Raw genomic sequence first — 11,036 nt, forward strand, 5'->3', positions numbered from 1 at the left:
GCGTCCCGGTCGTGGGCTCGGCGGGCTTCCGTAGCCGCCCCGCGGGGCGGCCGGGCCGGAGGGGAGCTGGAGGGAACGCGGGACCGCGTGGCCTCGGGGGCGCGAGACGCGGAGCCACGTCTGAGGCCGGCGTCGGGGAGCACCCCGGCCGGGGGCACCGACATTCAAAGAACCTGAGGTCTCCGCCCCCGACTTCCTGAAAAAGTGAACCCGGCCTAACGTGCGACTACCCCGACATTTCCCGGGGTTTCAGGGCAACCCGTGATGCGCCAGGACGGGGGCAAAGGGCTGGATGGCATGTGGGAATAAAAAAGGTGGGAACAAGGGCTGGAGGCGCGGGGGACCCACAGTGACACCCACACGCTCGTCCCTGCGTCCGGTTCAGAGGCGCGTCCTTGCACCGCAGAGCCAGCTTACAGCTTACAGCCTGTGGCGATTAAGTGAATACTTAATGAGGAAAATCTTTTTTCTTCACATTTAAAGAAGTTGTAATCAAAAACATTATGGTTAAAAGGGAGTTTTTATTAACAAGAAAGGTTCTTAATTCGTATAATTTCCACTTTTAATATTTAGGACAAGACGCTCCATAGTCCAAGGGTCTATGTGAGCGACCTTCCAGCTGAGTGCTGTCACTGCGTTTGCTCACTGGGCACTGCTACTGTACCAGGTAAAAGCCAGGAACTACCAACTGCTTAAAACAAGTTAACTACATTGGAATAAAATTGGGAGTGTTTTATATTATTAGATCAGAGTAAAAAACAAAATCAAACAGGATAAACTTTGTTTAGAAATCTTTATCATTAGGGCATTCATTACACCTCTTTCAGAACAAGTATACTTTACAGAAATTATATAAGGCAACTTTTTATTAAGTATCAATATCTAGCAATGTTTTGTTTAGCTGAAATGTTATTTCAATTGTAGTAGAAACTATGGTTACAAAAAAATAATCAAAAACCTCATTGAGTTTTAACTTGCTTTTACAAATGCCCTAAGAAGTCTTAAGCTAAACAGTATTTTAAGTTGAAAAACAATTTTCGAATCATTTGTTATACTGTTTCTGTGGTTTATATACATGTACCATCTGGTTTCCTTCATAGGAAATCTGATTAGAAGTTTATCACATAAAGTACTGTAAAATAAAGGCAAGAGCTAATCACCTCTTAACAAAAATACTCTATATGCAACAAGTATCAAAATATTATTTACTGGTTGATAACCGACTGCCACAGAACATGAAACAAAACGCATTTACTGCCATTGTTTTTCGGAGTGCAGCTGCCCTTTGGCACCCCCAAGGAGGATTTCCATGGAGAAAAGCTGCAAAGCAATTCAGGTAGTGGTTAGTTCAGGGGTCAATGCTTTTTTCTTCCCTATTACTCTTCTTCTTCCTCACGCCCCCGCCCCCACCCCCACGTGGCACGTTATTATTAAAAACATTAAGTACCTGGGATTTATGCTTCAGATCAAGGCATCATTTGAGTAATTTCAAATGATGTACAGCTCCTCATGTAAAAAAGATGTTTTGTGGTCACAATTACTTCAAAAAGTAATTATATTCAAATAACCTGACATATCATGCTTTAGCAATTACAGAACCATGATTTTGACACATGGCAATTTATAAGTTAGGCAAATGTGAAATGCTAAAAGATGTGAACAGCTGTTCTTCTGTTTAAGTTTAGAGTGCTGCAGAATTCTGGTAATGACTTTATTTTTTCAGTTAACCAGCCCACGACACAGCATACTAAGTCATAAAGTACAAACGCAAGGAAGGGAATACCTTCACGAAGCTGCAAAACTGTGGCAAATCGAGAGCGCTCTCAATACAATAAAATCATAGTTTTTGTTGGTGTTATATATTAGTGATAATTTTCATTCCTAAAACGTCATTTAGGTGCCATATTAAAACACTGTGAGTTTTAATGGTGGTTTACAGCGGAGCGAGTTATTTTATACAAATTAACCTCTTTCAAAACTATACAAATTCTCCTTTTAGAGTGAGTTCCCTCTTGAAGTTTGCTGCAGCAGGGCAGTCGTGTATGTTTAAGAGGTGGCTCTGCTTTGTTCTGGAGTTGGTCCAAAGCCAGGTAGAGTTCTAATGCACGCAAAGCTTTAAAATTCTACCTTAAAGAGACTTAACACGCTAACACCGATTTCCAAGTACTTTGCGAAAACTGTTCATTGTTCACAAATAATAGAACCCTCAAAATCAGTCATCTCAAACACCACCGATTATTTTGGATGATCCCTTTTATTTAGAAGCCCTGTACCTCCCTCTTCGTTTTGATCAAAAGTCACACAACCTTTCTTCAGCTTATTAAAAAAAATTCTACCTAAAATATAGTTGTATTTTTTTAAATAACAAATAAATATACTGCTCGCTGGTAGAGACCTGGGTACTGGGTGTTGCACGCCACTTTCCATCATTTCTCCACAAGTGCTGCCGCTGCCATCGGTGTCCTTATGCTCCCTCTTGCCGAAGCTGTCAATTCTTCAATCTCAGCGTTTAATTTATGTATGACCCACTCCATTGCTTCTCGGCCCTTAAAAAAAGCCAATGCATTTACTGTTACCGAGTGAGAGCAAAGGCATGCATCAAATAAACGGCACACCGGGAAGTAACAAGGAGCATTATAAGGATAACCAACCTCAGCAGGATGGATTGTTTTTGTTCTTGCTTTTTCTTCTTGATGTTATTTACCAAATATCAAATGCCTTGAGCAACTGGCTTGATCTATAAGCTGATTTTTATTTTATATGCGAAAGATGTTCTCAAAAGAATCTACACTTTAATGACAGTGATGTTTTTGCTTACTTCATGATCAGAGTGGTCCCCTTTTGGGGGATAAGGTCAAACCCGTTTCTTCTTTTTATGTCCCTTATTTTAAAGCAAAATCCTGTACTCGGCCCTGGTACGTCTGGTCCCTGACTACTTCTTAAGCCATTCTCTCCTTGCACTCTATGTAGGTTCTTGAGGAAAATAAAAAGCGTTGCGTGCTTCCTCTGTCTCGTGCAGCTAGCTCCTCTGCACGGAAGCCTCCTGCACGCCCCTCACTCAGCACTCAGCAGAAACACCACTCACTCAACGCTCATTAAACACTCTCATCTTTCTGTACTTTTCCTTTCCTAATGGCATGTTGTGTGATCAACGTCACCTTCCTGTTAGTTCCCCGAGGGCAAGGGCCGCATCTGTTTTGTTCCCCGTGGCATCCCGTCTAGCCTAGCACTTTGCCTGGCACAGAGAAAGCATCTGTGAATATCTTCTGACCGCTGAATGAGTACATCAAATGTGTCAGGAAACAGCACTAAGCGCCTCTTTCTCTAAACTTCCTTCCTTTAAATCACGTATTCTCAATGGGGCAAAAGTCAGTTGGGGGTGGTGATACGAGAAACCTGACTCTTTTTATGTGTAAAGTACAGACACGTCTTGTCCGTCTACCTGGCTGTCTGTCTAAAAACGATCTGGCGGTGCCGGGGATGCCGATGGAAAAGGTCGCGAATAGTGCTTTTAACAACCACACTTGGCCACCAACGACTGAGCACTTCCCAGGGGCCAGGCCCTGGGCCACACACTTTCCTACGTTATCTTCCTCACTCTCCATGCCTAACCCTGTAAGGTGGGTCGTTAACCTCCACTTCACAGAGGGCAAACTGAGGCGCAGAAAGTTAACTGCCCAAGGCTGAAAGGCTGGTTAAGGGTTAGAGCTTGGATGTAGAGCCAGGCGTGCTGGGCCCCAGAGCCTGTGCGAGTAACAGCCTATGTGGACTCTCACTGCACTGTGGCTGAGAGTGGCTTGGGGATACACACACATTCAGTACTAAGCTCTTTCAGAAACGAAACCCAGGAAAAACGGCCATCGGAGAGCAGCTTTACTTACTTTATTAGCATTTGAAGATATTGTACTTGCCATCAGTCCTTCGAGATAACTACTGAGACTGACCCCTTTCACGGTGATTATGGCTTCTTGAGTCAAAACAGTTCTGGAACAAAACAAATTCACACAGCTTCGGAATGATCTCACTTTCACTCTAAAGAAATATTTGATAAAAAAAAAAACAAAACAAAAACTAAAACACCCTGTAAAATAAGTTTGTTAAAACATTTTTTACTCACCTTTCTGGATCCTGAGGATGTGGTTTGTATATAAGTCTCTCATCTACTGAAACCATATTTGTAAAGGATATCTATAGAATTAAAAAAAAGTATATCAAATCATTGTGGAAACCCAAGGTTAAAAGCATTTCCAAACTAATTCATAAATCAAAGTCTTGCTAGCTAAATATACAAAATAACAACAAATAAACCACTTTGATATTACCGTGTAAATAAAACTCAATTTCACTATTCACTGCTTGCTTTTTATTAAAAAACAACTTTGACAAAAGCATTACAACAGTAATGACCTTCACAGAATCCCAAAGTCATTTCGTTCAGAGCAGCACCCTGGAGATGCCAAGCAGCTCGCCAGAGCCGTGAGGCGATGCTGCGAACTACAGGCCCAGATAGCACTGCTTGTCAGCGCCGGCTCCCCGCAGTGCCATGAGGAGTGGTCCTCTGTGTCGACTACGAGAGGCAACGACTTAAGCCGAACCGTTTAAAATAAAAACAAAGAGCTAAAACTTACGTTAGTGGATTTAAGCTCCATCGTTTTCTCTACAGGGTCAACTACAGAATGTTCTTGCACATATGTTTTGGTTCTTGCTGCACCGATAAGCTAAGAAAGACATCGAGAATTAGTAATCAGAGGAGGGTTCCTTAACCAGTGTATCAATATTTTATTTGAAAGTAAAAAGTGTTCACGTCTTGAACCAAAAATCTGCTTCACAAAGAGCAAGAGGCATCACACGAAGGTCGGGAAGGGGGCCCCGTGAGTCGCAGGGGGGATGTCACACACCAGGACCTCCCAGACCCAGACAGCACCCTGGCCCACTGAGAACGTGTGCAACACAAGGCGGCACTGAACGGCCAGTGTGCCACGGAGCAGCGGGCCTGAGACACAGAAAGCAGGGTCTCTGGGGAAACGTGGCATCGGGAACAAGGAGAGCGCAAGTCTCTGTCCGCATTTTCCTGGCGCAGCCCACGGGTAGGGGCCCGTGGCTTCACTCTTCAGACAGAGCAGCAGCCGTCTCACGGAGGACAGCACGGCAAGCATCACGGCCCGTGCCGGGCCCCCAAGCCCATGCCCTGATCCTGCTCACTTCTGTGTCCTCACTGCCTACTGCAGTGTTTGTACAGAGGCAACCAGCACGTTCCTGCTGAGAAATGTTACTGAACAGACCTGGCTTTTCAATGAATGGGGAGATGAGTCAGAGCTCGGAACGAACGCAGCGAGAGCCAAGTGCACGGGTAGCTGCTCGCGCAGTGCACGAGCCACCACTGACCACGGCCACCGGGCCGTTCCCTCGGAATCTCACTACTGGCCACAGCCGAAGTAGGAAACAACTCCTTTCGATTTCAGAGCGTTCGCTGGCTCCCTTCAGAAGGTTTTATCAGGTGCCTTCATGAAGACTGTAATAATATTTCCAATTCATTATACACTCATAGCTCGAGTTTATTATAATACAATTTGAACGGATGCAAAAATGACATTCGGAATTGGCTCCCACCACCTATTTGAAATTATAATGTGGCTTAGAAAACTTTTCTTCAGCAGTCACATTCCCCGGGGAAAGAGACACACTTACAGACTTGACAATGGAAGGCAGTCCCCACTCGGTGCTGAGAAGTCTATGGCTGTGCAACTTTCCAGAAGGATCTATATGTCTGTCCAGTACGTCAACTCCAACCACGCTCGGGTTCATCGGGTTTGGGTACTTCTGCATTGCAGCGGTCGTAACGGTTTCCCATGGGTGGCTGCCAAATAAACCCAAACCAGACACTTAAAAATATGCACGTCAATTAAGTCAGTTTTGTAACCGTCAAATTATTCTTTATAAATGTAACTTTAATTAATTTGCCTGGGGAAAATGATTTTCTGAAACACTGACTGAAAGAAGAATCTAGGGGCTTCGTCATTATTGTAAACACAGGTAGGCCTCGGTATTTTCCCAGTGCACAGGCTGCATGGTGCCAGTAATGCCCACAGAGCCTCACAGAAGTTTCCTCAGCGATCTCTCCTACTTACCCGTGTCCACTTTCATCACATTTTGTTTCTGAGAACCAAATTCATACAAATGTTATTTAAAAATTCTGTTCTACAGAAACAAGCAGCAAAAATTGTTATTACACCATTTATTCTTTTGTCTGACCCGATTCCACGAAGCTATAAAGAAGTAACAAAAAAAACTACGCGCACTGGAAAACCTTACAGGGGCTGCGAAGACGCACCGCGTCGCTGAGCTAAAGACCATAATACCGCACGCGAGTTTCCTCACATTAAGGTAATAAGCGGCCTCGCCAGTCAATCTTTTCCCATTGCCCTCCTCAGAGGAGGGATTCTGCTTTGTTCTGAAAAGGTCACTCGATACGGTAACATTTTTAAGACGCTCCTATCTAGTATGTTATTTTCTAATATTCTCTCCTAATACAATAAGCACTTGCTTATCCTCTAGGATCGAAATGGTAACAGTATTATGGGACTTGCAGGACCTTCATCTTCCTGAAGTACACGTGCCTGGGTGACTCAAATGGGATGCACATTAGTTCACGACTTGTGTGGATGAGATGCTCATACAAAAGACATCTTTTCAAAAGGGCCCTTCTGAACTACGGAGCACAAAAGGTGACCTAACTTTTTAGAGAACTGAGCAAGACTACTTGCCAGCAAGGAAAATCTCAACACCATTCACTTCCCAGGACTGTGGACGACCAGCAACATTACTTTTAACGTTTTCATTTCTGCTGTAATATTATATAAATGCACCTCATTCTGTTTTTAATCTCAGGTCTTCTTCGGCAATCAGAGCAGGTATAGAAGCAGAGGTACTTTATAAACCTGGGAGGTCCCCACATCTGTGTATCTAGAAGTGATACGGGCCGAGCACTGATTGTTACCAAGGCGACTATCTAAACTGAAACCGGACGAACCCTTTCCCTGCTCCATCTAGTCGCACGCCATGGCTAGCTGGCTTCCTTGTGCTCTTCTTCCCCTCATCACCTAAAAAAATAACTGCACGGCTTCCAGGTGCTTACGCATTCTTTGCAATTTAGTCCTTCCCTCCTGAGTCGACCTGAAAACACCAATGTTGACTTCGCTTAGCTTGAACTAAGACTGCTTTACGAAACGTAACTGGCTCAAACGTTACAAAGGCTGCCTATTACGATTAACAGTCTTCCAGCAATTAATTTTAACGGTTTCAAGGTAACTACGTGACAAGACGTCACACTGGAAGACATTCAAGGACAGCACCAAAGGGCAGTCTGTCCGATTTCTCCTACAAAGCGAGGTGGAGACAGTTAACTCCACCAAAGCAGCAACGACGTCTTGGTTTCTTTACCAAAATGTAACCAAAGAACAGTGCCTGGAACACAGTGGGCGTCCATGTTTGTGGAAGGAATCACTGAATGACTTCAGCTGGATGCCCGCAATGTGTCAGGCCTTGGGAGGAAGTGTTGGAAGGGCAAAGACAGGTAGGACGCAGGGGAATGGCTGAGAGGCTGGCGTCAGACACGACACCCTTAGGATGCGTGCGCAGAGAAATGGTCTAAGATTTGTGAGGGGAGAGAATGACTTCAATTTCAGGTGTGCTGAGTTTGAAGAGCCTGTGGGACAAGTGAGTAGAGACACCTGGTAAGACCTGACAGTCAGGATTGCAAGTTCAAGAGGGTGGAGCCCCAGGCGCAGATGTGGGTGGCATAAATGCGTACATGTTAGCTAGGGCCTTGAAGGAAATGCCCCGATTCCCTGGGGGACAGTCAGGACCAGCGCTTCCCCCAGGACATGTGCAGCATGTGTGTGAACATGTCTATCCCCTGGGGGGAAGGCCCTGGAGCCTTCATCAAATCTCAGGGAGGTCTGTGACAGAACGAGAAAAAAAAGATTAAGAATCACGGATGAAATGCAAGACAAGAAGGCCAACAACAGCCTCACTGGACGCTTATGCTTAAGGGGAAGAACAGAGAGAAATGCTCACGAAACAAGGGCGGAAAGAGTGGCGATGGGGGCAGGGGACAAGTCAGGGAACAGAGTGTTAGGGAAGACAGGAAGAAAGTTCTAAGGAGACGTGGTGCCAAGAACTGCCGAAGCATTCAGACCCACGAGAAGACTGCAAGGTACAAGCCACTCCTGATCTCAGGAGCTGAAATGGAGCAGAGAAGTATGTGCCCAGGTTAAAGAACATCGGAAAGACTACAAAATTTAGGGTCTTCCCCCCAAGAACGACGATAGACTAGGAAGAAAAGACATCTTCCCTCTGATTCTGACATTCTATACTCCAGGATCTAACATTCTATAGTCCAGGATCCAATGGACTCTTGGATGTGTCTGCTTCACTGAGTCTTTAAAAAGTTTACAGCCTCTTTTAAAATTGCCCTCGGAAACACTGTTTAAAAAATCAAACGGTGAAACTAAAGCATCCTACAAAGCTATGAAAGTTGAAACAGTGTGGTTCCAGTAGCGACATCAGCGGAACAGACTGGACAGCTCAGAAATAGGTTCGTATATACACCGCAAGTGTTTAGGACAAAGGTGGCATCTCAAATCATTGAGAAAAACACGCATTAGTCAATAAACAGTGCTAGGACAACTGATTAACTATTTAAGGCAAAAATGATTCAGTTACCTCTATGTGTGGTTCTTCTGTGTATGGAATCAGGCAACCAGAAAGGAGTTTAATTCCCAACATCCAACTGGTTTAAGGCCTATTTGTTACCAAAAATTTCTCGATAACCGAGAGATACTACTGAAGGTGGCCTCAAAAACACCTTACACTGGCAGCCCTGATGATATCATCACCTTCCATGTCTCCAATGAAAATGGGTAACCCAAGGTCACACGGCTTGTTGGCGTCTTAGTGAACCTTGGACTCTAATTCCAAGGCTGTTTCTCACATCAAGGAGCTGCCACAAAGTTACGTTTCCTGGTGGCCTGAGCTCATCAAATTCACATTCCGAGTTAAGGAACTCCACCCAAACGGTAGTGGGGCGATGAGACTCTTGAGAAGGCCCACGCCTTCCTCTTGGGATCTTCGGGTCCCTGTCCCACGGGTTTCGGAAGGCCGGATGTGTATGCTCAGGGCCCCTCCACGCCTAGCGCTGTCAAGCACCTCGAGCTCAGCGACGCTCCCACCACCCCGGGGGGCAGGCAGCAGGTGTCCCGGCTCTGCTCTCCCACCCCAGCCCTCCCGAGCTGTGACTGGGCCTGGAAGTCGCAGCCTTCTCCGCTGGGGACCCATTCCTGGGGCGCAGGGCGGCTCGGGCGCCCCCCACAGGTCCCCCCCGGGGTCAGGCCCGGCTCCTCCCACTAGGCCCGACACCTGGAAGCCTCCTGAGGGACGCCTCGACCTCGCTGCAACTCCAGGCCCGGCCTGCCCCCCCACCCCGCAGTTTCCCGGTGCCCCTCCGCCGCACCGCCCCACGCCCCAAACTTACTCAAAGACGTGTTCCGAGGTCCAGATCTTCATGGTGCCGGCGGCCTGCGCGGTGTCCCGGCGGCGAAACGAGGAAGAGGCCACACTTGCCTCCGCCCCGCCCCCTCGCCACCCCGCCGGCTGCGCAGCGCGCACGCGCCGTCGGGCCCGACGCGGGGGACGTCCCGACGCACTGCCCCACGCCCTATCCCGGCCCGGGTTTTGCGCCAGCCTTGCGCGCGGCGCAACGAAGCCCCGCCCCTTAGCGCCGGGCGCACCGCGCCGGCGCAGTTCCGGGGGCAGCGCCCGCGCTCGCCGGGGCAGGCGCTGTGCTGCGCAGGCGCGGCACGCGGCCGGCGGCCCGCCCCCCGCTCGGGCGTCGCCGGCAGCGCTGACCTCTAGGGAGAGTTGGGACCCGTCCAGCGGGTTCCTGGACGCACCGGCCGGGTCAGCCTCGCCTGTTCGGTCCCGCCCGGCCCTTGCCCGCCTTGCGTTGCAGACCTGTTGACAGGTGCAGTCCGCCCGCTTACATGGACACCGTCGCGTTTACTTGACCAAATGTTCATGGTGCCCCATTAGAAAATTCCTCCCACCTCCCATCTCAGCTCAGGTTGGGGGCGGGGAGGGGCTCTGAAGTCACCCAGCCAACAAACCAACCACCTCCCGTCCCAGCCAGGCTGGAAAATTCCAAAGTCAGCCAATCAACTGTGCTTACTCCACCTGCCCTCCCAGATGCTATGACCCTGGGTGGGAAGAAGACAAACAGACAAGGAGAAACTAACATCAGTTTGATTAACGCCCACACAAAGAGTGTAGTTAGGAAGCGTGGGCGCTAGATGCAACAGATGGAAAAGCTTCATGGCCCTGGGTTTGTTGGATGGCTCTTAGCTCAGACGTCGCCCCCAAAGAGGTCTTCCTTCACCCTTCAGCAGATCCTCCGACACCTGTTCCCCCATTACAACATCCTGATGCACTTTTTTTAGTGCTTACCACCTCTCAGAGATCATCTGGTTTATTTGTTTAACCTCCACTGTAACGTAAGCCCTTGAAGGCAAAGTTGTTTTTTTTTTAATGCCTACAGTCCCTGGTCTTCCTAGGTCGTCTCCCATCCAAGTGCTAACCAGGCCCGACCCTGCTTAGCTTCCAAGATCAGACAGGATCGGCTGGATCAGAGTGGTATGGCCGTAGACTTGAAGGCAAAGATTTTGCCTGTCTTGCTTAATGACGATTCTTGGTACTTCATTGAGTAAGGGTTCACTGATTATTGATCAATGAAATAATTATTTGTGGAATAAGTGACTGAAATCATCTAGTTTATCAGTTAACTTCCACTAGACTGCAAGCCTCTGAAGGCGAGGCTCTTGCCAGACTTGTTTAATGATTCTCAAGTACCTACATAATAGTTATTTGTTGCATGGATGGAATGAATGACCAAGAAGTTGAGGGGGCAGGAGGGAATGGCAGGTGGTTTCATCCACAGATGAGTCTTGTTTGGGAGACAAACTGCTTGGCCCAGCCTTCAGAAA

General features: G+C 47.4%; 1 protein-coding gene and 1 pseudogene across 3 annotated transcripts; both read right to left on the reverse strand.

Moving 5' to 3' along the window:
* Nucleotides 1-774: 774 nt before the first annotated feature.
* Nucleotides 775-9,691, reverse strand: PRELID3B (PRELI domain containing 3B). Of its 3 annotated transcripts, none has more exons than XR_005653212.1 (7): nucleotides 9,533-9,691; nucleotides 5,689-5,857; nucleotides 4,629-4,718; nucleotides 4,118-4,188; nucleotides 3,882-3,984; nucleotides 1,448-2,546; nucleotides 775-1,320 (listed from the first exon to the last, which is right to left on the reverse strand). XR_005653212.1 is itself a non-coding variant. In XM_039864723.1 (7 exons), exons 1-6 carry the CDS (start codon nucleotides 9,562-9,564, stop codon nucleotides 2,427-2,429), a joined length of 585 nt encoding a protein of 194 aa, XP_039720657.1. In that variant the 5' UTR covers nucleotides 9,565-9,691; the 3' UTR covers nucleotides 775-1,320; nucleotides 2,396-2,426. The 3 variants fall into 3 exon arrangements, 2 of the variants coding, with proteins under 2 accessions (XP_039720657.1, XP_039720656.1); XM_039864723.1 differs by having other exon boundaries at nucleotides 2,396-2,546; XM_039864722.1 differs by having other exon boundaries at nucleotides 775-2,546.
* An 891-nt stretch (nucleotides 9,692-10,582) lies between these two features.
* Nucleotides 10,583-10,700, reverse strand: LOC120604212 (uncharacterized; annotated as a pseudogene).
* Between the last annotated feature and the right edge of the window lie 336 nt (nucleotides 10,701-11,036).

The sequence above is a fragment of the Pteropus medius genome, unplaced genomic scaffold (assembly GCF_902729225.1).
Source record: "Pteropus medius unplaced genomic scaffold, Ma_sr-lr_union100, whole genome shotgun sequence".
NCBI classification, from domain to species: domain Eukaryota; kingdom Metazoa; phylum Chordata; class Mammalia; order Chiroptera; family Pteropodidae; genus Pteropus; species Pteropus medius.

What these genes read in the sequence shown, in the direction of transcription:
- PRELID3B (XM_039864723.1), bottom strand. Translation starts at nt 9,564, where the DNA reads ATGAAGATCTGGACCTCGGAACACGTCTTTGA. An exon ending in TGGAGCTTAAATCCACTAAC is followed by an intron (nt 4,189 to 4,628) that starts GTAAGTTTTAGC and finishes TTAATTCTATAG; the next exon opens with ATATCCTTTACAAATATGGT. An exon ending in TATCTTCAAATGCTAATAAA is followed by an intron (nt 2,547 to 3,881) that starts GTAAGTAAAGCT and finishes GCTTTTTTTAAG; the next exon opens with GGCCGAGAAGCAATGGAGTG.